Source organism: Camelus ferus, chromosome 4, assembly GCF_009834535.1.
Source record: "Camelus ferus isolate YT-003-E chromosome 4, BCGSAC_Cfer_1.0, whole genome shotgun sequence".
NCBI lineage: Eukaryota > Metazoa > Chordata > Mammalia > Artiodactyla > Camelidae > Camelus > Camelus ferus.
This window is the reverse complement of record NC_045699.1, coordinates 74,740,930-74,763,484: the sequence shown is the minus strand read 5'-3', so window position 1 is coordinate 74,763,484 and position 22,555 is coordinate 74,740,930. Positions and strand designations below refer to the sequence as shown.

The 22,555-nt window shown below is 62.2% G+C and overlaps 1 protein-coding gene across 3 annotated transcripts; it reads right to left on the bottom strand.

The window, feature by feature from the left end:
- Positions 1 to 2,614: 2,614 nt before the first annotated feature.
- TRAF2 (TNF receptor associated factor 2) lies at positions 2,615 to 22,527 on the bottom strand. 3 transcript variants are annotated; one of them, XM_032478934.1, is made up of 11 exons: positions 22,450 to 22,527; positions 15,376 to 15,592; positions 14,773 to 14,851; positions 14,465 to 14,563; positions 10,847 to 11,008; positions 9,889 to 9,963; positions 8,189 to 8,263; positions 6,486 to 6,833; positions 5,815 to 5,992; positions 4,565 to 4,713; positions 2,615 to 3,952 (listed from the first exon to the last, which is right to left on the bottom strand). In XM_032478934.1, the coding sequence occupies exons 2-11, from the start codon at positions 15,561 to 15,563 to the stop codon at positions 3,734 to 3,736; spliced, it is 1,572 nt and encodes a 523-aa protein (XP_032334825.1). In that variant the 5' UTR covers positions 15,564 to 15,592; positions 22,450 to 22,527; the 3' UTR covers positions 2,615 to 3,733. The 3 variants fall into 3 exon arrangements, with proteins under 3 accessions (XP_032334825.1, XP_032334827.1, XP_032334826.1); XM_032478936.1 differs by lacking the exon at positions 22,450 to 22,527 and adding an exon at positions 17,372 to 17,453; XM_032478935.1 differs by lacking the exons at positions 9,889 to 9,963; positions 10,847 to 11,008.
- Positions 22,528 to 22,555: the final 28 nt, after the last annotated feature.

Here is a 22,555-nt window from a genome sequence, read left to right as displayed (position 1 = left end):
ATGTGCTCACGGACATGGGAGCAACTGGGACCAAGACTTGCACTGGTGAGAACGGGAGGGTGCAGCTGTTGCCTCAGCCAGCTCAAGCTGCATAACAAAACGCCACAGACCTAGTGGCTTACAAACAACAGACATTTCTTCCTCGCAGTTCTGGAGGCTGAACTGAGAACTGAGGCTGCGAGCGGGAGCCGGCCTGGTAGGGTTGCAGACTAGGCACCAGGTCCCTGTGGGGAAGAAAGGGGCTTCTGCGGCCCCGCTTTGGGGGTACTCGCCCCATCCCGAGGCTCTGCCCTCACAATCTCGTCACCTCCCGAAGGCCTCCCCTCCATCCGCCATCCCCTTGGGGGTTAGGTTTCAGCACGTGAATTTGGAAGATGCGCACACATTCAGACCACAGGTTCTTATGCCTTTAAACTACACTGACTGCATGAGCCAGCAGCCCGCGGGGAAGGCAAGCGAGCCCAGGCCCGGCGACAACAGAGCTGAGTCTCACAGCGGCTCTGATTGCACCTGCAGACGCCTGGGAAGTCCTTGCTACCCTCCAGCAGGTGTGCAGACGGACTGCCCGTGGCCTGTCCGCACCATGGGATGCCGCGCAGCCGAGGAGGACCAGAATTCTGGTGACATCACGTTGGACCCCAGAGGCGTTCGGCTGAGCGGAAGAAGCCAGTCTCAGAGGTTTCACACTACGACTCCATCTGTACAACGTCCTTGGAAAGACAGAACTGCAGTGACGGAGAACAGGTTGTCACCATGGGGTCATAGGTGGGGGACCAAAGGGACAGCATCTAGACAGATGGTGGAGATGCCGTGTTCTGGTCAGGGCAGTGCTGATGTCAACCTATACGTGTTAAAACTCAGAGCTGCACCCCAAGAACATCGTAAACCAGTTCTACTCTGTAATAATATTTAAAAGCTCTTAGGGAGAAAACACATTTTACTCGTAAGAAGGGTAACAAACTAGCAGCAGACGTTTCATCTGCAACAGGCCCAGATGACACTGGATCTGCAGATTCAAAGTGCTGGGGTAAAAAACCATCAACCCAGAATTCTAAACCCAGATAATCAGTATCAGAAGCAAGGGTAAAATAAAGACACCCACAGTCACAGGAAGGCAGTATCCTTTCTCCAGACGAGGAACCTCCACGGACACAGGTCAGCTTAGGTCAAACAGCACACACGAAGCTGTGACCTCTACTGGGTGTTTTTAGGTAATTATTTTGTGCATTGAAGAGATGAGACGGAACTAAGATTCTAGCAACCACATGGGGAAGACAAGGGAGTAGGTGGTCCAATGAAGGCGTAAATGAAAGATCGTGCCCCAGGGGGAGAGGCAGGGGGTGCCACCACTCTGGGAGATAACGGGGTGGGTGCTCCTCCAGCAGTTTCCAGGGGAGGCACCGCTGTCCACACTAAGACCTGCATGTGACACCGGAGGGGGGACCACGCTCCAGTCCATTACCGTGTGTGGATGGAATGCGGTCCATCCGTACAACGGACCATCGTTCAAGCTGCGGAATCTTGAAACCTTGATGCTCCGAGAACTCAGATGTAAAAGGCAGGCTGGATGCATCCAGCTATGTGAACGTCTGGAGGTGAGCAGGGCCTGCTGCTCCCTGGGCTGGGCCAGGTGCCATACCAGGCCTGCTCCTGGTTGCCCAACTGAGCACCCCTTTTCCCTGGGTCCCTGGTTTCCCTGTGGATGTGTCCCCATGGCAGCTCCCAGTGAGGGGAGAGGGGTGGCCCCTGCAGATCCGGGTGGACTCTGCTCCCTCCTTCCGAACCCTGACCCTGCCCTCCTGCGCATCACGATGCCTCTGTGAGCCCCCTAGATGGAGGACCCCCCACTGCCTGCAGTCCCCGAGCCTCCCTCCTGGCGCCGCCCCCGCCAGCCCCTCCGCGGGTGAGCACCTTGCTACTCCTCTCACTTCACTGTGGTTTCATTTTAAGGGTAAGGAAAAAAACTCACTCATCTCCTTGGTCTAACCTGGACTGACCTAATGGAAAATACATGCATCTATATGTATACATATATACATATACACACGTGTGCACAAACACCATTACACAAATAAATTTCCAATGTAAAAACCCAGGACGTTAAAAACAAAACTTTAAAACCATCAGAACAGTGTTTTTCAAGCCTGGGGAAGGTTAGGATTTCTGGAACACGCGGTCGGCAGCAGCACTGTTGACAAAGGAGAGGGCCCAGCACCGATGGTACGAGGCTCCCACCTCTGCACACACGTCCACACAGTTCAAGACACGCTCCAGGCCCAGGTCCCGGGAACAGTGGGGACTCCACCAGGAGGCGCACGGGACCCGCCCCCACAGGGGTCCCGGGGGAGCAGGCAGCCTCAGGGAGGTCTGTGCTGGGGTGGGGACATGGAGGGAGGTGACAAGCCGGATGCCAACATGCCAGGCTTTACAAAGTGGAGGGGGAGCTGCCTGCAGGGAACTCGGTGTATGAGACCCAGTTGGCTCACAAGATACACACGTCTTACGAGTGCCCGCCAAAACGTACAGAAACAAAAATTACAGCTCAGAACCCTGTGAGGACGGTGCCGTGGGCAGCTTAGCTGAGACAACGGAAAGGGGGTGAAAGGACTTCAACTTTCCTGCAACATTTCTTTTTAATTAAAATACGTACATAATTCAAAATGTGCACGTCTGTTAGTTCTGGGAGGTGGACACACGGAGCTTTTTCACCGTTCTCCATGCACTTCTACGCCTAACTCCTCAAAACAGAGAAGTGACTGACGTTGAGGGGAAGACCCCAGCCTCTGGAGTCACTCCCTCCTGGTCACCAGTGTGACCAGTGGGGACAGCTGCTGGCCAGCACCTGAGTGGAGCTGCACCCGCCCCACACCCCCTGCCAAGACCCCAGCCCGGGCCCAGCAGAGCCTCTGAGGTCAGGGCGCTGCCTGCAAGTCAGGGGCTCCCTGTCCTGGAGCAGCAGCACTCGTCAGGTCCCCAAATGCAGCTGAAGCCACTGGCCGTTCTCCTAGGCCCAGGGGGTCCCCGCATGAAGGGACGGGCAGGCCAAAATGGGGGGCGCACACATGGCCCTGCTGCAAAGACAGCCCCTAGGAGGGCCTGAGGGATGAAGCGCGCCCAGCGAACAGCACTCCAGAGAGAGAAGGCCGACTTCACCAAGGCCCGCAGGAGCGAGTGTGGAGCGTCTGGGAACCCACGTCACTGCTCAGGGAGCTGGGGAAACACAGCGGGGTGTGGAGGGCAGGAAGCCAGGTGGCCCTGCCAGGGTCCCCACCGCCCAGGCCAGAGCCAACCAGACACCACTCACCACAGGGATTTCAGGGTTTTAGTGACGCCTTCTCCACGCCTGGCGGGGCTGAATGTGGCCCCGTGTGCCGCCGGGCCGAGGACTCGGGGCGCCCTCCCCCATGGTGGCCTGGCCTGGTTGGCAGCCAGGCCTGAGACTGTCCCTCTCTCCACAGGCCCCTCACTGTGGCCGGGGGGCTGCCCACTTCCCTCCGCTCACCGGCTCTGGCCGCCCCTGCGGCACCCCAAGCGCACTGAGCGCCCGCACTGACCGCCCGCCGGAGGCGCACGCTGGCCCTCGGCCCGCCTCCCGCAGCCCGGGGCTGGGCCCTCTCCCGGGAGGCAGCCCCTTCCCAGGAGGACGTGAACTCGGCGGGCGCCCGCCCACAGTGAGGCGCGGGCCCAGCGCATTGGCCCCTTCCTGAGCCATGGCCCCGAGCAGGGGAAGTGGCTACAGCCCCGTCAGGTCCACGATGGCCTTGATGAAGATGGCGTCGTCACGCACGTAGGAGCTCTTGGCCTCCATCTTGGAGACGGGGCAGAAGAGCGGGCAGCCGCTAGCGATGTTCATGTCACTGACCGGCCTCTGGAAAGAGGACGAGGTCACGTCGGGCCTGAAGGCATCGATCACGTGCTCCCGGTTGTTCTGGTCGAGCAGCATCAGAGTGACCTGGGAGGACAGCACCCAGAGGGACAGCACCCGTGAGCCCCAGCTGGCCCGCACGCCAGGAAGCCCCTCGGCTGCTGCGCGCTGGGACCACGGCGTCAGCCCCTGTCCGGCAACCTGCGCCCGTTCTAGTGCTTTCTGTGCGCTGACGCCAGGGACCCAAGCTGACACCCAGCACCACAGCCCTGCGTCCACCTGTGCTTTTTCTTAACAACACCCGACTAATGGATGTTCTCTCACCAAAGGGCTCACACAGCCGCCCCCCAACCACCCCCTGGGCAGCACTCCTCAGGGAGAGGCGGGGTTCGGCTCGCGCTCTGCAATGTCACAGCGTCCGGCTGCCCTGGTCCCTGGAGCACCAGCCCCCACCCCAGTGGCTCCGCTTTCCAAGGGATACGGCTGCGCCCCCAGGTAACGGCTCCCTCCTTTGAAACAGTCTCCGGGGGGCACTTCTGACTGCTGGTCCTGATGGCTGTGAGGCCGGTGGCCGGCCTGGCAGTGTGGCCGGAGAAACGAGTGCCGCCCTAGCCCTCCACCGTGGTGACTCCGGAGCCTGGGTGCCTGCCCCACACCTGCCACCCTGAGGGCCTCCCAGGTTCCCCCAGCCTCACGCACCTTCTGGTTGAAGGGCCACCGCAGGAGAGCGTCGTTGGGGCCCTTCATCAACACGAAGAAGAGAGACAGGTGCGTCCCGCGCCCCGTGCCGTCCCCGTTCAGGTAGGCGCGCAGGCACATCTTGTAGCCGTACCTGCTCGTGTAGAAGGCTGCGGGGGAGGCACCGGTGAGCCCTGCCTGCAGGCTTGGCCTGCCCACCACCGCCCCGGGCACACATGGAAGGGGCCTTTTCCCTCAAGGTGTGCAAAGTTAGTTGCTAGTGAAAACAAGTTTCTTTCGTAAAGAAAAGTCACGATCAGCAGCAGCACTTTAAGACCCCTGCCTATCTGCCACGCTGGCCGTGCTGTCAGCTGCGAGCCAGAGCTGCGGGGCCACCAGGATTGCAGGTCAGCACCACCGGCTGGGGCTCTGGGCAAAGGGGCCATGTCGGCCCAGGCCCGGCCCAGACACACCGGACATCCAACAGGGTGCGGAGAGAAGCAACTGCCAGACACCATGACAGCTGTCTCTTAAGTAACAAGACACGACCCCGCGGGCAGGCGGCCTGCAGACCGCATTTCTGACTGCTTTCCTGCGGCACCTCCGCAGCCCACCTCCCCTCGGGGCCCTGAAGCCCAAGTTCGCGCCTGAGATGTGCCAGGCAGGCCAGGCCAGGCAGCCTCTGCCAAAGTAGAGGCCCCTGCCCACCCGGACCCTCCCTTCCTGCCCCATCAAGTCAAACAGGAGGAGCGCCTGCACCTGCTCAGCCAGACTAGGGACACGCGACTCCAACAGCAGGTTCACTAGAATGAAGGGCATGTGTGCACAGCCCACCGACTGCGGGGTCCATCACCGGAGAGGGCTGAGCAGGGAAGACAACGGCCAGACGGCCGCCGTGCACACAGTGAGGGCCTCACTGGGGGCGCCGGGGGAGGGACTTGCAGGAAGGCAGGGGCCCCTTCTGCAGAACTGCCCAGAGGAAACCCCCCCGAGCGCCCCCGACAGTCAGGGACGAGAGAGGCTGAGAAACGGCAGCACGTGAGCCTCGCCCAGCTGTCCTCCTTCTGGTCCCCATCACTCCGCCTGTGGCCCCACAGCCGGGGGGCGCTGAGGGGAGGCCGGCTCGCTGGGAGGGCCCGGCCTGGGGGACTTGTCACCCCTCACCCTCTCAGAGGCGCACCTGCTCCTGGCCTCAGCAGGAGGCAGACTCTAGCCTGGGGGACACGGTGCCCGGGGCACCCAGCGTGGGGGGACAAGTTCCAGAATGGCACCTGGGGAGAAGATAGCAGGCGTGCGGCCCGCCACAGCTTCCTGGCGCTTCCTGGCGAAGTCAGAGATCTTCCAGATGAACACTCCATCGAAGGTGGACGCCTCCATCTCGTGGACCTTCTGCTCCAGGTCGGCCATCGCCAGGTCCTTCAGGCCAATGCTCCTCTCGAGCTGCTGCACCTGTGGCACCAGGGCCGTTAGGACATGCCTGCTGGGCACCGGGCCAGACGGGGCCTCCACGGAGACCACCTCCTGTCTCGCAGGAGTGTGGGTGCCCCCACCTCCCCCCTAGTCTGCCAAAGGAAGGGAGGGCCTCTCCCAGCGCCCCAGCCTTCCCCCGGTTCAGTTTCTCTCAGATCAGCTCCACACCCACAAGACCCTCAACCTCACAAGGAAACTCGCTCACAGGACCCACACAAAGCACAAGGCACATTCCCACGGCTACATCTGCCCCCAGGTTGGAGAAGAGGCTCCACTGGCAGCCCGTCTAGGCCCGAGTCGGGTCCCTCAGGGAACGGGGCTCAGAGAGGGGCTCCGCTCAGACACAGGAGGCACAGCAGAGCGCGGAGAGCGTGCTGGAAATCCAGGCGCTGCTCTGAAACCCCGAGCCCAGGCACCTGCCTGATGGGGCCCGGGCACCGCAGGCAAGCGCCCCCCGCCCCTGTGCACAAACCTTGTTACTCAGGGCTTCGATCCGGTCCTGGTCCAGCCGGTGCTGCCGGCCACAGGCCTCGGCGGTCACGGCCACCCTCTCCACCTCCCGGTTCAGCACGCAGACAATGTTCTCAAAGGTGGCCGTCTTACGCTCCAGGGCCTCGCACCTCTGCAGTAGCTCTGCGGCCGCGGAGAGCCCCATCCCCGGGCCCAGCGTGATGGCGTCCCAGCCACCCGGCTCGCCCTGGCCGAGGAGGGGGCGGCCATTTCCGGGGCGGGGCCCGGCCTCCAGGAGGGCGCCCAGCAGCATGGCCAGGTGCTCGCGGAGATGCTGCGCCTCATGCTCCTGCTGCTGTTCGCCCTCCACCTGGGGAGGCAGGACGGAGAGGCTCGCGACACTGTGCTGCGTTCAGCCCTGACCCAGGGACCCCCGAGGGGGCGTGGCCCTCAGCAGGGACCAAGCACCCAGAAAGCGAGGATGATACGGGGAGTGACTTCTCCAGCACGTCTACCTGCCAGCATCTCGCGTGTCCCTGAACTCAATCGTGTTTGGAAAGCAAACCTCCTGACACTCCAGGTGACAGGGAGGAACGTGCCATTACAAAAGCTGCCCACGGCTGGGGGCGGGGGGGGAGGGGGTGAAACACATCTTCCTCAAACAGTCCTTGTTGTGCAGATCTGACTTGGCAGCCCAGTCTCTTCTAAGCCTCCACAACAAGTCTGAAAAAGTCAGAGACTCTCAGAAAATCTGAAGGAAGAAAGTAAGGAACCTCAAAAGGCAAAGTGCCCAGAGCATCTGGGACCACCTGGGACCACTGGACGCTGACGTGGAAGGTGGGTCAACAAGGTCCATGACCTGCCCTCCGTGGGACCGGACACGTGACTAGCACCGCGATGCCCAGAAGCAGGAGGTCAAACACAGACCAAGGGAAAGGAGGGGCACTGGCCATATTTACCATCCGCAGAGAAAACAAAGCAAGACACTGTAGCCAAGTGTCAGGTCACCAAGTGACAACACCGCCAGGACTGCTGGCACTGGAAACGCCACTGGGGTATTGCTGGGGCAGAGGCCATGTGCCAGTCTTTCTAGGCAGCCCTCGGGGGCGAGGAACAGTCCAGGGAAGGAGGGCAAGGGCCAGGTGGACAGGCGGCTGCCTGGTGAGCATGCACTCGGGAGGCGGGTCAAGGCCCTGGGAAGGTCAGTGCCCTGGAGGACGACCAGGCTGGGGACCGGCAGAGGAGCGAGGACAGAGACAGCCGGGACAGACCACGCAGGAAGGCCACGCAGGCCAGAGGTGAGGCAGTGGGCCAGGAGGGTCTGGGACCTGTCTGCAGGCAGACTGAACGTGACGTGGGACACACAGGGGAAGGGTCCAGAACGACCAATGGGCTTCTGGCTGGAGCAGCTGGGTGAGCTAAGGAGCTCTCTTGAGGGAGGCGGGAGGACTGGGCAGAGGAGGGCATCACTAGACCTCAGGGAGGCGCACGGTGTGCTGGGCGTCCTCTGCAGCTGAGGTGGCCAAGCCGGGCACCAGAGGCCACCTGGACCACCTGGAGGATGAGTGGACAGAACCCACCCGAGAGCCAGGCTGGGGGTGGAGTGAAGACTGTGTCCAGGAGGATGTGGTCATGTCTGCCAACCTCTGCTCAGGAACCGGGAGCTCCCAGGGGACCAACTCAGCACCCACCCAGCCCTAAGAGCCCCACCAGAACCAGACTCACCATCTCGGGGCAGCCAATAGCGTGGAATCTGCATGGGACCCGGCATTTGCCACATGTCCTGACGTGGTCCTGAAACTAAAGGGCCTGATGTCAACCGCCATTACTTCTCTGTTCCAGTCACTCACCCCTCCTGAAACCCAACCACCTGTTCCCAAAGCAGCGGTGCACGAGCACACGCTCGTGCATGTAACATACATGCACCTGCTTGGGTGCGCGTGTGTGGTTCGAAGCGGGCTGACAGCCCAGGCATCTGCAGACTGAGAGCCTCCCACACATGGGCCATTTCAAATGCCCTTGAAGACCCTGTCCCGTGCCTGTCCCAGAGAGTAACCTGTGTCTCATCCCTCACAGGTGAGTTTGACGCCCTGGGGCCCTGGGGCCGCCACCTGGGCCTCCAACCAAGCCCGGCACGAGGAGCGGCGTGACGCGGGGGCAGACACCCATCACGGGCCTGCTGGCCCACGACACCAAGACCAACAGAGCAGAACACGAGACCCAGATGGCAGCCAGCCGCACGGACACTTGGCTCTGACCCAGTCACACCACGGCCAGTGCAGACAGACAGACTGACACTGTCAGAAGTAGGGGGAAGCGGACGAGCAGCCACTGGCCTCTACCCGCCAAGGACCTGAAATGTGAGAAAATCAGACCTATACTCGCAGGAAAGACAGGCTCAACTCTGGGTCAAAATCCAAAATCAGTGAAAAAAATCTTGAACAGTTCCCCATAACAAAACAGAAACGAAGCAAAAATACCACTCAGTAAAATACAAGGCTGAACCCCTGACACACACAGAGCTCCAAGCAGAGAGAAAAAAGAGGCCGGGAGCCATGCCAACAAGCAGGCAGGGGCACGAACGGGTCCCGGTGGGAAAGACGGATGAAATTGAGGCCAGAAAGCCCTCAGTCACAGGCACACCTTGCGCAACGCCCCCGGAGCCCAGCCTGGACGCAGGCACGCCCGTGTGCGGGGGCCCGCGGGGCGTCAGGCACGGCGTCTCCCTGCCGACGCGCGGGTCCTGGAGCCCCGAGCTCCACTCGGGCCACGCGCCTCCCCGACTGCTCAGACGCGCCCTCTTCCTACTCTTCACCGTGGAGGGCTGTAACCATCTAACAACCTACCCGACAATTACTCTTTAAGGAGCAATCTTAAGAGCTCAAAACAAAAGGAAAGAAACGAGCTTCATTGGATGCTGACAGCTGCCTCTCCTGAGAAAAGGCCGCTGGGCTGGGCTTCAAACAGGCTGCATGAGGAACGTCCTCCCAGAGCGCGAAGGGCTGGAGGGACACCGGTCACCACGGAATGAACTCCTGGAGAGTCAAGAGTGACGCAGGGGCCATGCCCGTGAAGCTATCACCCAGCAGGACGCTAGATGCGCCCCACGCCACCATCACAGATGGACGTCCTGCAGCACCAACGGCTACACACACACACACACACACACACACACACACACGCACGCGCGCGTACAAACTTGGCAGGGCCCAGACTCCAGCTCCCGAGGCCAAGCATTTCAGGAGGGAGGCGGTGCCAGGCGAGGGGGTGGGGGCAGGAAGAGGCGAGGGGAACCCTGCCACCACCCCCTCTCCCCAGCTCGGCCCCTTCTTTCACCCACGGGTGACGCCTATGACACCTCCCCCCAAACTGCTGGAGCCGTGGGCCATCCTGTAGGTGCCCATGGGTCTGCAGGGGCCACTCACTCTCTCACGCGAGATCTTCTTCTTGCCGCAGCCATCGCAGGTCAAGGGGAACTTGGGGCAGACCTGGTGGTGAGCCTGCAAGAGACGCGTGGGTGTGTCGGAGCCCGAGCAGGCCGTGTGACGCGAGGGCCAGCACCCATCCCCGGTGCTCTGAGACGGCTTGGCACCGGGGGGCTGCAGGTTGAGGGCATCCCCTCATCTGGCAGGGCCCTGGGACCTTGCCGCTCCACTCTCGCACAGTGGAGCCAGGCAGACGGGGAGCGCCAGCCCGGCCTGAGGAAGGAACCTCAGGAGGCACAGTGTCAGTGGTGGGGGCACCTGAGCAGCCAAGGTCTCCAGGAGGGGCCTCATGAGGTGCACAGGGCGGGCTCCCTGATGGGCTGGGCCCAGCTCTCACCAGATCTGATGCTTCACGGGTGTAAAAGACACCTCGGGACCCAACTGGCCAAGTGCAGAATGACCCAGCTTCTTCAACAGATAAAAGAAAAGGAAAAAAAGACACCCACGGGGAACCACTGAAGATGGAGATCTGCAGACAGTGGGGGAGCAGTGGGTGTCTGGGTCCTGATGCACCAAGTCAACGGACAGATGCCAAAAACGTGGGCACCATGTGAGCCCGCCACCTCAGGAAGCACGTGAAATTCCAGGCGCGACAGTAACATGTGACAGCTCCACGGATGTACACCCCACCCACAACGCCTGAGAAACACACTCTGAAGAGTTTTCGGATGAAGCCTCGCGTCTGGGGCTGGTTCTGTGTGAGCCGAGGGAGGCCCGAGGCAGCCAGGCACGTGGCGAAGGCGGCATGAGCGAGAAAGGGTGATGTGGGTGGCATGGCCTTGTGCTGCCACCCACTGCGCGAGAGCTCCTCCAACACCGACAGCCTCGGAGAGCGGCTGGCCCTGCCCTCGGCCCGACCCAGCTCCCCCGGGGGCAGGCCGAGGCCCCTGGCCCTCACCCTCACGTCAGCCGAGCAGCAGGGCGCCCTGCAGTGCCTGCAGGTGAGGCTCCTCTCTGGACACTCGTGCTCCAGGTGCTGCTCCTTCTCGCCGAGGCGGACCAGGCCCTTGCACGCTGGGCACTCGGTCAGCATGAATGGGCAGTGGCCCTCATGGCAGCTCTGGCAACAAAAGGAGCAAGGCATTGACAGAGCGCACGCAGGACTCAGGCCACCGCTGCGCCTGCGAGGCCCCAGGTTCGTCCTCGGTGCTGGACTGCGGGTCCCCGGTCAGCCACGTGCCGCCCCCACTCCAGTACCCCCGCTCTGGGTCAGGGATCAGGGCCACATCCACTTGGGTGCACCCCACCCACAGGACACAGGGGACAGTGAAGGGGCCACCAGAGGGTGGGGACGAGCTGCAGAGGCGAGAGCAGAGGGAGCAGGTTCTAAGTGGACAGAGGGCAGAGGAGTGACACCGTGGGGGCCGCAGTGAGAAGCAGAAGGAAGCTAAGGAGCCCCGGGTCCCCACGCCAGGTTGAGAGTGCTGAGCCAGGGGGAACCCAGCCCTCCTGGAGCTGAGGCGGGCAGGGCACACCTCAGGAGGCAGGGTCCCAAGCCTGGGGCTCTCTGGGACGGTCGGGCAAGGCCTGGGAGGGAGGAGCGCGAGGGTGTTGACTCCTCCCAGCCACGGGCTGATGCTCAGCTTGGGAGGCTCAGCTTGCGAGTCAGGGATACAGACCTAGATCCGAATGCAGCCACATCCGTGGCTGCTGCTTCACTGCCCAGAGCTGGCAATGCGCTGCTTCTGCGGCCCTGAGCGGCCAGCGCATGAGCGGGGAAGGTGGGAGGTGGCGGGCTAGGAGGTGAGAAAGGGTGGGGCCTGGATACGTGGGAGCCAAGGGCCGGGGAGCGAGGGGACCAAAGCTCTACAACCCTCCGGAAACAGAGGGCGCGGCGGAGAGGGAGGAACAGGAGACGAAGGTCTGTTTGTGGCCTGGCCCCTGGGACCCCACCAACACTCAGCCTGAGCACAGCCTCCCTGGAGCCCCAGGGCACCCACAATCTCCCAGCAGACAGGGCTCTGGCCTGGCCACACTAAGTACGTAACAGATACCAATGCGAACCAGAGAGGAGTCTCAAAAATGGCCATGGCTTGTGGAGCAAAAACGATACTTGGCTACCGGGACCTGATTAAAGCATACGAAGGCGCTGGCGGGTGAGCGGCGGGCAGCTGAACAAAGACTGGAAAGTGAGGCGCGTGGGCCACCCCAACCACCCGGCCCGCACCGCTCACGTTCACCCACTGCGCATCTGACACCCAGAACGCTCCGGTTGCCCCGGGTTTGGACACGGGGCAGGATGAGCCCCTCAGCTCCCACTCCCGCCAGGTCGCTCAGAGCAGAGACATCAGTGTTTATTCAACCAGAGTTCAAACTAAATGTCTAAGCATTTTAACTCTGGTTCCCTGGGACGTGTGGGGGACCCAGCACCCGACTCTGCTCATCCTGCAGCTGCGATTCCCCGTAACCTGGCCCTCCCTTCCTCCATCCCTCCCGGCCAGCCAGGCCACCACCCCTGAAGCCCTGAAGCCCGGAAGAGAGGCCCTGTCCCCCTGCTGCTCCTTCCACTGCAGCCTGGCTCCTCTCTCCCAGAAGAGCAGCCCTGGGGCTGCTATGACGACCGGGCAGGTTCTCCACAAACAACCTTTAACTGAACTGGAGTTTTTAATCACCGAGTTCTTAGAAACACTAGACATCACTGCAGAGGAAAAACTTATTCAAAGACTAAGCAGGATTTTCCCCATCTTTCCACACTTTCAACAGCTCGGCCCCAGCACCAGCCTTTCCCAGCACCGCCCGTTATGAGCAACCCAAAGGATGAACGTGCCAGCTCAGAGCTGAGAGTGGGGCCACCGTCATGGCAAGGTGGCCACTCTCACCCCAGCCGGTGACCTTTACAGCCGGGAGAGGTTTATCAACACATCAGGGGCTGCGGCAGCCGGAGCAGTGCCGCCCCCACGTGACCAGAGCGCCCTCCCAGGGACTTTCCTGAGCTCAGGCGCAGCCAGGGACTTTCCAGCCCGCGTGCCTGCACCCCCCCCCCAAGAACCACAGAGCCACCACTTGCACCACCAGCCTGGAGGCGGCAGGAATGCTGGAGGAATCGGGGGGGGGGTCACCCCACCCATCCCCAGGGGTCTTTCAGTCCCCTTGACAGCCTGAGGGGCTCCCTACCCTCCCATGAAAGACCCTACCCCGGGTCCGCCCTCCGTTCAACGTCACCTGCCTGCCCCTGGGCAGTACAGTGGCCCCTGGGCCATCAAGGCCTCTGTCCACGGACTCAGACGCCCCGCTCCCAGGAAGGGAATGGAAAAGGCGTGGGAGCCCAGAACTGCTCCGCTTCCAGGCCCCAGCGCCTATCAGAGGAAAGCACAGGTTCCCATCCAGCCCACAGAGGCTCCTCCCAGACACAGCCTCAGGTTCTCCAGCCAAAATGCAGCTGAGAGTCGAGGTGGTCAAGGGAACAAGGGACACTCAGTGCATGCGCTGGGAGCGCAAAGGGAGACACCTGCCAGGAACCAGGACCCCAACTGCAGACCCACAGGCCCTCCCCCGGGGTCAGGACTCAGTCACAGGCCAGTGCCCACCCCATGGCAGGGAGCCTTCTCCGTGACTGCGACAGCTCTGGGCGCAGGAGAGCTGGGGTCCCACACAAACAGCCCTGCCAGCCTTGCCAACCGGGGCTGCACTGGACGGCAAGGAAGCCTCCCCACTGTAAGGGCCCCACTCCACTTCCTGTCTCCATGGGTTTGACTCCTCTACGACCCTCACAGGGGTGGACCCCACAAGACCGGTCCTTCTGTGTCAGGCCCCCTTCACTCAGCATGACGTCCTCCAGGTCCGTCCTCACTGCAGCCTGTGAGCTCCTTCCTTTTCAAGACTGAATACGGTTCCACAGAGTGATCAGCCCACGTCTCGTTCATCCTGTCCCCAGCTGGTGGGCACTCGGCTACTGGGAACAGTGCTGCTGGGGACACTTGTGCACAAGCACCTTGGGGATGTCACTTTTAAAAGGCACTTGTTCATCAGAAGAGCCAGCGGCCAGCCTCCCAAGCAGGCTCTGGCATCTCGCGGCCTCCATGCCCACGGTCCAGCCGCCGGAAGCCAATCACGCAGAAGTGCCCGGGTGCTGACACAGGGGCCAGGCAGCCTCACCTGGCAGGGGGACAAGTCCCATGAGAACGCACAGCAGCCACTGCCCGTCGCTGGCCAGGGGCACCTTCCTGTGACCGCAGGATGGTGTGCAGGTCACTTCTGCACCTTCCAGCGTCAACACCATCCAAGAGAGGAAAGCCCTCGTCTGAAGACCACACAAAATCCTACCAGCGAGAAAGCTAGTTTCCCGAAGGCAAACGGCGATCTCAGGGCCCACGCCAGGGCCCGGCCCACGCTGCCCTCCCTGCCCCGACGCCACGAAGCGACTTGGAGTGGGGAGTACTGCGCCCCAGGCCACACCGCCCAGCCCCACGGGGTCGGCTCCAGGGTCTAAGGGGACCTGCACCCTCTTCCACGACATCAGATGGCTCTGGGGGAGGGGGCAGCCCCAGGAGGCCAGTGGGCGCAGGGCGGCCCCTACCTCGTATTCTTTCAGGGTCCCCTTCCAGGTGCAGCCGTCGCTGGGACAGACGGCCGGCAGGCTCTCCACCTCCCTGCGGGCGGCATTGTCTGGGAAGGCCTGGGGGAGAGCGTCCCTGCAGGTCAGCCTCCTCCCTGTCCCCCGTCGCCCACCCTTCACCCCACCCCACCAGCCTTCGGGCTGGACTGGGTTGCCTCTCCACGCGACCTTCCGGAGCCCACAGTCGCCCCAGCCACTTCGCTCTGCCGTTAGCACTACTCAGGGAAAGGCGAGCGCTCTGCCCAGCCCACCGCCGCCAGCGCACTCACCGAGCTGCTCTCCAGGATAGAGACGCCGTCCTCGTATATGCCCTCGTGCACGCAGGCAGCGCAGTTCTGGGGCCCGGAGCTGGGGGGGGGGCGGTCCCGCTGTGAGGCCCGGCGCGAGCCCTCTACGGATCGGGGCTCATTGGCCACCGGCAGACAGTGAGCGCGGAGCTCTCCCTCTGTCTGGGTGCCCCGCGGAGGCGGAGGCCCAGGACCGGGCCAGGGCCCACCTCCCAGCCCTTCGGCGGCCACTCGCCAGGCGGGCCCTCTGGGGGACTTGGGGACTCACACGGCTAGCACAATGGGAGCAGGAGTCACAGGGCACCTCACACTGTCCATTCCCATGTTAAAAATGAGGAGGGGGGAGGGTACAGCTCAAGTGGCAGAGCAGGTGCTTCGCATGCATAAGGTCCTGGGTTCAATCCCCAGTGCCTCCTCTAAGAATAAGTAAATAAACCTAATTACCTCCCTCCAACAAAAAATTTTTTTAATTAAAAACAAAACAAGGAGCAGGGAAACTGACTTTCACAAGATGCCTCATCACGCCCCACCCCCGGAGCAGGCCGCCCACATGGCCCCCATCTGCCCACCCGCAGCGCCGCCTACCTCAGGATGCTGGTCAGGCAGCAGGAGCAGTAGCGGTGGCCGCACTGCGCCTGGAAGGGCCTGCGCAGGACGTTCTTGCAGGCCGAGCACAGGTACTTGTCCTCCAGCCTGGTCCCCAGGAGGGCCTTTGAGAAGCCAGGCTGCAGCAGGTCGAGGGAGCCGGGAGGGGTCACGCTGGCTGCAGCCATGAGCGCCGCGGCCCGCGAACCGCCAAGCCCTATGGGAGAGGACAGCGTGTCACCGCAGGGCCCGTGGGTGCTGGCTCCAGAGAGCCCTCCGGGAACCCTGCCTGGATGGGGGTCTGGGCCATCAGGCCGACGCTCTGCAGAGCTAGTCCAACCTCCCGCTACAAGTCCAGGAAGCAAGGCGCAGCCGGGGCGGCCTGCCTGCGTTGCGAAGCAGGCACCCACACGCCTACCGCAGCCCTGGGACCGGCGGGCTGCGCTCAAGGCCGTCCAGCCCGGGCCTCTGTGCCCCAGCCAGCCTGCCATGACCCGCAGACTCGGCATGAGCCTGCCCCTGACTGCGGTCACAGTCCGGGATCCCTGCACCTGTCTGTCCCAGAGGCCACTCAGTGAGCAACACACTGGCCTGGCAGGACCTTCCCTTTCCCACCTGGCAGCCCTGAGATCAGGGGCACAGCCTGCTTCCTGCCACTGCTCCTCACCCATCCCCGCAGCCAGTGTCACTCTCACTTCAGAGCCACCCTCTGCCATCCACCAGGCCCTGAAAAGGCCCCAAGGCAAGGTAACTGGGCTGGGGAGTGGGGGGAGCGGGTTCAGAGACTTGTTCTTCACCCACAATCTTGAAAAGCGAAAGATGGGTAAAGCTCAGCAGTAGAGCGCGTGCTTAGCACGCACAAGGTCCTGGGTTCTACCCCCAGCACCTCCATTAAAGATACACTGGAAAGACAAATAAGCCTGACCCTCCCCCCAAAAAAGTTAAAGAAACTGTACCCACTGACCCTGGAAAAAGGACGAGCGCCTAGCAGCCCCCAATGCAAAACAGTCACCTCAGAGACACTCTGGAGGGCACCCCGGGACACCCCACACGTCTGCTCAGGGATCTGTGCACGCTCAAGCCAGGAAGGAATGAAGGGGACAGGGGTCTGTCTGCCTGGGCAGCGACGACACGCAGGAGGCCGTGTGTACTGTCCCAAACGGCCCTGACCCCGGGACAGCGCAGACGGCGCACCAGAGCCCGGCTGCTTTGACAGCTGTGGGGTCTGCCACGTACGAGGCCTGACTCTGAGGGCATCCACAACGTGCAGGGCGTTTGCACAACCCACAGCCTTGCGTCCAGCCGCCCCACAGAGGGGCCATGTGCCCAGGTTGCCCGCGGCGGGCACACCTGTCTGCTCTCCCGCACTCTCCTCACACGTGCGTGCACGTGGTCCCTGGGATGCATCCACCCCTTGGACAACTCGGGACTCCATCCCTGCAAGCCCGCAGGACGTGTGAGCGTGAGCACTACAAGGTGCCAACATTAAGACCTTTCGGTGGAGGTGTGAACAGAAAGTCCTGAGAGCTCAGCGACGCGCTCAGTGTGCCGGCCAGTGCGAGCTCCCGGCCGGGCTGTGCCTGGGAACTCCGGTCCCTGCAGGCACTCCCGCCTGCGTGAGGGCCACCCACGTTCCTGTCATCTTTTGTTCTGATCATCCTAAGTTGGCTTCATGAACCATGAAGTGGTTTAAAAACCACGGTTCTGAACTACACGAGAGGGAGGTTTTTATTTACGTACCACTAGCTTAAAAAAAAAGCCACCTCCTTTAAGTGGAAACTGTTATAAAATGTTAAATACAATGAAAACAAAGCGCAAAGCATTCTGACTGCAGCCCTGTTTACACGGGCAGGGCTAGAAGGCAAAATAAAAAATGAACCTCACACGGTGCGAGGATCAGGGGGACACTTGTCAGGCAGTTTCAAAAACAGTTCCCAGCAGATGTGTGGGGAGACGTTCTTGTCCCACCCCGACTTCCCGCCTGAAGGGGGCTGACCTGGGAGAAGCACTTTTTGGCTGATGGACCACAGCTTCTGCCGCACACTGAGCCCATTTTATTAATCCATTGAAATTTACTCCTGTTGGACATAAAAGAACCACAAAAGTGATCTCCTTCTGGAGCGATGAAAAGCGGAAAGGCTCCCCCACACACACAGCGGGGCTCTGTGGCGGGGCTGGAGGGCGGTCAGATGCTGAGAGCCCGCCGGTGCCCCTGCCATACCCTGGGAGGTCTCAGTGTTTCAATCCTTGAACGTTTTATTCAAGTCACACTCATAAAAACACTTCAGCCCTAACAATTGTGATGAAAAACATCACAGAGGCTCAAAAGCGTTGCTGCCCACCGAAATTGCGGAAGACACAGTGAGCCTCTGGTCCTCTCTGAACCTCCATGGGGCCCACACACGTCCACCCCCGAGATGACACAGGGCTGTGGCTGTCCTTCATGCTCAGGGGAACAGACGGGGAGGGTCAGATGCTCCGAGCCTCCAGTCTGGAACTAAAACCCCCTACTGGCCCTTCCAAGCTTCAGTTTATTTTCTAAATTCTGACCCTCAGCTGAGATGGTAAAAAATACGGACTCCAGCCACTCACAGAGACCCGCCTGGGTGCGTGAACAAGTGCTCCCACGGCCCGGCCCCGACCTCACACCTGACTCACTCCCCAACGGGCTCCAGATGCGAACGCACTAACTTTATACAGCTCACACTTTGTCAAAATGGCATTTCTACTAAATACGAACGATGATTGGCCCAGTCAGTCTGATATGTGAGGTATGGGGACAGGCAAAGTGAGTCTAAGACAGCGGAAGCCGGGGCAGCAGCTGCTCGGGGTGTGGCGTGTGACACGGGACACACGTGGTCTTCTTCCTGGCTCCCGACACCGAGCACCTGAGCTCCGGGACTTCCCGAGGGGTGGGGACCAGGAGCCCCTCTCACCGCCACCCCTATCTCCAGTGGGGAGGAGAGACAGAGCGACTTCATCGCTGGTGATTTAATCAGTTGTGCCTTCATGGTGGGGCCCCCACAAGCCCCTAAACGATGGGGCCTGCACAGCAGCGCCTGGGATGACCACGCTGAGGTGCTGGGAGGGTGGGGGCTGGAGGGCCATGGAGGCTGCGCCCTTCCCCACACCTGCCCCTGTGTCTCTTCATCTGGCTGTTACTCAGGACTCCTTTAAGTTCTGTGAACCCTTCCAGCAAATTACTGAACCACAGGAGGGGTCACGGAAGCCCTCAACTTGTGGCCAGTTGGTCAGAAGTATGGGAGGTCCTGCCTTTGGCACCTCAGGTGGGTAGGGCAGTCTTGTGGGACCAAGTCCTCCACATGAGGGGTCTGTGCTAACTCCGGTGGCCAGTACCAGAACTGAATTAAACTGGAGGACACCCAGTTGGTGTCCACCAAGAAATGGAGAACTGCTTGGTGTGAAAAGACATTTGGAGTCAGAAACGTGAGTAGACAAACAGGAGTTTTCCACTGAGAAGGGTCAAAGTTGGTGAGGGACCTTCCAGGGTGCTGGGATGACCGTGTGCGGAGACAGGAGGGCACCGGCCACACGCTCAGGATGTGCACGCCCTGCTGCACATACACCTCATTTCAACAAGAAAAAGATGGACTTTCTATTCCTGGAGAGTCAAAAAAGATGGTGAAATCCCTACGTATGGCAAACGGTACATGTTTATCCAGAGTAACCCTGCCTCATAGCGTTAACAACGGCAGGGCAACTTCAAACACAGGTTTTCACACAGAAGACCTGCCCCAGGGGGGGCTGGAGCTAGCTCCCGCCTCCGCCCCCCAGGAGAGTGGGGGTGCCCAGCACCCCACTGCCACTCTGCCGTTTCCTTGGCTGCAGGCCCCCTTCACAAGCCGAGACCCCACCTGGGTGCAGGGCCGGAGGACCTGGGGGAAGGGCCGTCCCTGCAGGAAATCATCGAGACCAAGACTGAGCCAGAGGCCACCGGGCAGCGGGGCACCAGCGTTCTTAACCTGGTGCGTGGGCATCGGCGACTAATCCTCAGAAGGGGAGGTAGCACTGTCACAACCCCCGCGTGCCGCCCGGCCGTGCGTGGGCCCCGAGGCCTGGAGGCCCACTTGGGCACCGAACTCCTGCTTTGGCCCGCGCCGTCTGGAGCTCAGGTAAGGCCGGTGCGACAACACGGGGCAGCACGCGGTCTGCTACCCAGTAATGCCAGCACCTGTTCCCGCCTGGCCGTCCCCTTTCTGACAGTGCCAGCGCCTGGTGCCTGGTTCCGGAAGCTGTCAGCGTATTCAGCTTCTCTCATTAAAAGCTGGGCTAGCAACAGGGAGAAGGTAAGCGAGCGCGAGGCCTCCACCTCGCCTCGTGCCCACCACGACCCAGTCAGGAAGCCCATCGGCTCTGCCCTCCACAAGCATCTGCAGCTTGATGCCCTGTCGGGCCCTGGTCACTGCCACCGTGAGCTGGCTCACCACAGGGGTCTGCTGAGGCCCCTCAATACGTGACCAGGACCCAGGTTCCTCCCTCAGGCCTCAAGGCTTCCAGGCTGCTCTGCCATCCCCAGCTCCACCTGGGGTCTCCGCGCTGGGCAAGGCCTCCTGAGACAGCCCTTGCTAAGACGGAGCCATGCCAGCCCTCCTCCTGTGAGGGCACCCCCAACCCCGCTCTCCTTGGTACCGGGCACTGCAGGCCTGGAGGCAGGAGTGGGAGGGCGGGGAGGAGGGGCCCAGGCCTGGGCAGGGCTGCGGGAGTGCCCTCTGCTCCCTGGGCTCCCACCGTCCACTGACTCCCACACCATCTGTCTGGCCCTTCTGCCCCGCCCCACTCCAAGCAGGGCGCCCCAGACATGGAGCCCACACCTGAGGCACCCCATCCCTCCGCCTCATCCCCCAACCCCTGCTGCGTATTCGCCTCCCCAAATCACAGAAGTCCACAACACCTGCCCCAAATGCCATCTCCAACACCTGCGGGGACCTGAAGGGGCTTGGTCTCCACTCTACTAACCCTGCTCAGAGCTGGCACATCTCAGCCCAGACCCAGGGGGCAGCTTCTCCTGAACGTGCCTCTGCCCCTACCCCCAAGGCTCAGCCCCTCGGTGGTACAGTGACATGCCCTCCCTGTGGACACACAGCGCAGGTGTTTGGGGAGGACAGGCTCAAGCACAGGACAGACACAAAGCATGCACCCCATTCTTGGCATGGCCCGTGGGACCCGTGGGTCATTTTTCCGGGTTTTCTCCTCTGGACCTTCCTCCCCTGCTCGTGTGCGCTCACCATCCCGCCAGGAAACCCACCTGTCAGGCTGCTGCGATCAGTCCCTGCTGGGGCACTGACCATGCTGGTGGGGTGGGGGCTCGCATTTTCCACTGCCAGGAAGGGGCCCAAACCTGACTCTCAAAGCAAAGTCAAGAGGCCTTTTCTTCCTGGACCGTGCTCTGGTCCGCAGGTTACAACCACTGCTGCAACAACCTGTTCCTTCAGGTCCCAGAGGAACGACATTCCTGTCTGTCTCCCCAGAGCGGGCGATCCAGTGAGGCACACACGTGACCTTCACTCTACCTGCCGCTCCGCACAGATGTTTCCAGGCCCCTGCCATTGGTCACGTGTGGAGCTGGGGAGACCGAGGTTGCACGACTCCCCATGCAGCCCATGCACCAGGGCCACACGGCACAACGCAGCCTCAGGTGGCAGAGACCTAGGCCACAGGGCGACCCTGGAAGGGCATGTGGCGCGCGCAACCCCGGTGTTTTAGGAGGCGCTTGCAGGGCTCTTTCAGGCAAAAGGGCCAGAGGGCACAGAGGCCCAGCTCCCAGCTCCTGCCTCTGGGAGCCGCAGCCTCAGCGGACTGGGCTATGCAGGAGGCAGAGACGGAGGGGAGGGGACGGAGGTGGGGGGGGCAGGCTGAGGGCTGGAGGCAGAGGGGGCGGCTGCTCAATTGTGTGACGACACTGCTGCTGAGTGCTCAGGGAGCTTCTGCTCCTTAGAAAAGATTTCAAAAAAGCGATTCTTACAATTTTTTTTTGTTTGAAATTCAAACAAAAGTGAACTTTGCGGTATGTACATTAGACTGCAATAAAACTGTTGAAGGAAAAAAAACCAAGACTCAAGCAGCAATTTCGGATTGGCTGGGACCTCCACCTAAAGCCAGGAACTGTGAGTCCTTAAACATTGCAGTCCTGGCCGATGACATGTGGCCCCTGAGTCACGCAGGGCCAGGCGTGGCCTGCGCGCCTCTGCTGTGGGCTGGGAGTCAGGCCTGGCACGCCCCCCTGCTCTGCTGGACTCGAGGCCGGGGGCAGCGTCTGCTGTCACAAGCGCAGCTGTCCCGGGTCTCCGCTGTCCCGGCCCATCATGAGTCGCCGTGCCTCCAGAGAGCCTCTGGCCCCCCGACCGCAGAGTAGCCTTCTGAGTTGCCCCATTCCCGGCTCCATCCCTCCGGGCAGCTGCCAACTCTCCGGATCCCGGAGGCACGGGTGCTCCGACCAGTGTCCTCATCTTCCCCTCCGCATCCACCTCGGGGCTCCTGTCCAGCATCGAACAGGCACCCAGCTCCCACGGACATAAAGGGCGGCGGCCCCAGCCCCGCTCGCAGGCTCCCCCGCGCGAAAGAGGCCGGACAGGCCCCCCGACGTCCACCCCACCGGCTCGGGGCCGCGGCCGGGAACTGCAGGGTGGGCGCGGGCGAGTCCCCGGGCGCAGAGGGACAACCGGCGAGCCCGAGGGCAGGCCGCCCGGGAGCCCGTCCAACCCCGAGCGGGTGGGGAGGCCCCCCGCGGCAGGAAGGCGTGGGGGCCGCGGACTGCAGCCGAAGCTCCGCGCGGGCAGCGGGCGGCGGGCGGGGACCGCGCGGACCCCGGCCCGGGACGCCGTGGACGCCCCGGCCGTTCGCGAACTTTCCGGCGCCGGCCCCGCTCCGACTTTCAGTTTCCGGCTCCGAGAAATCCCCTCGGGCCCGCGGGCGGCGGCGACGGCGGCGGCCGTGCCCTCGCCCTGCATCCCGGCGCCGCGCGCCCCGCCGCCCCCACCCCTCTACCCTGACCAGCGACCGCGACTCGCGATCCGACCCGACCGGACCCGACCCGACCCCAGCGTCCAGACTCACCAACGGTCGCCGCGCGCCCGGAACTACTCGCCCGCCCGCCGCCGCCGCTGCCGCCGGCCCGCCCCTGAACTCGCCTGACGGACTGACGCACGGACCTACCAGGAGC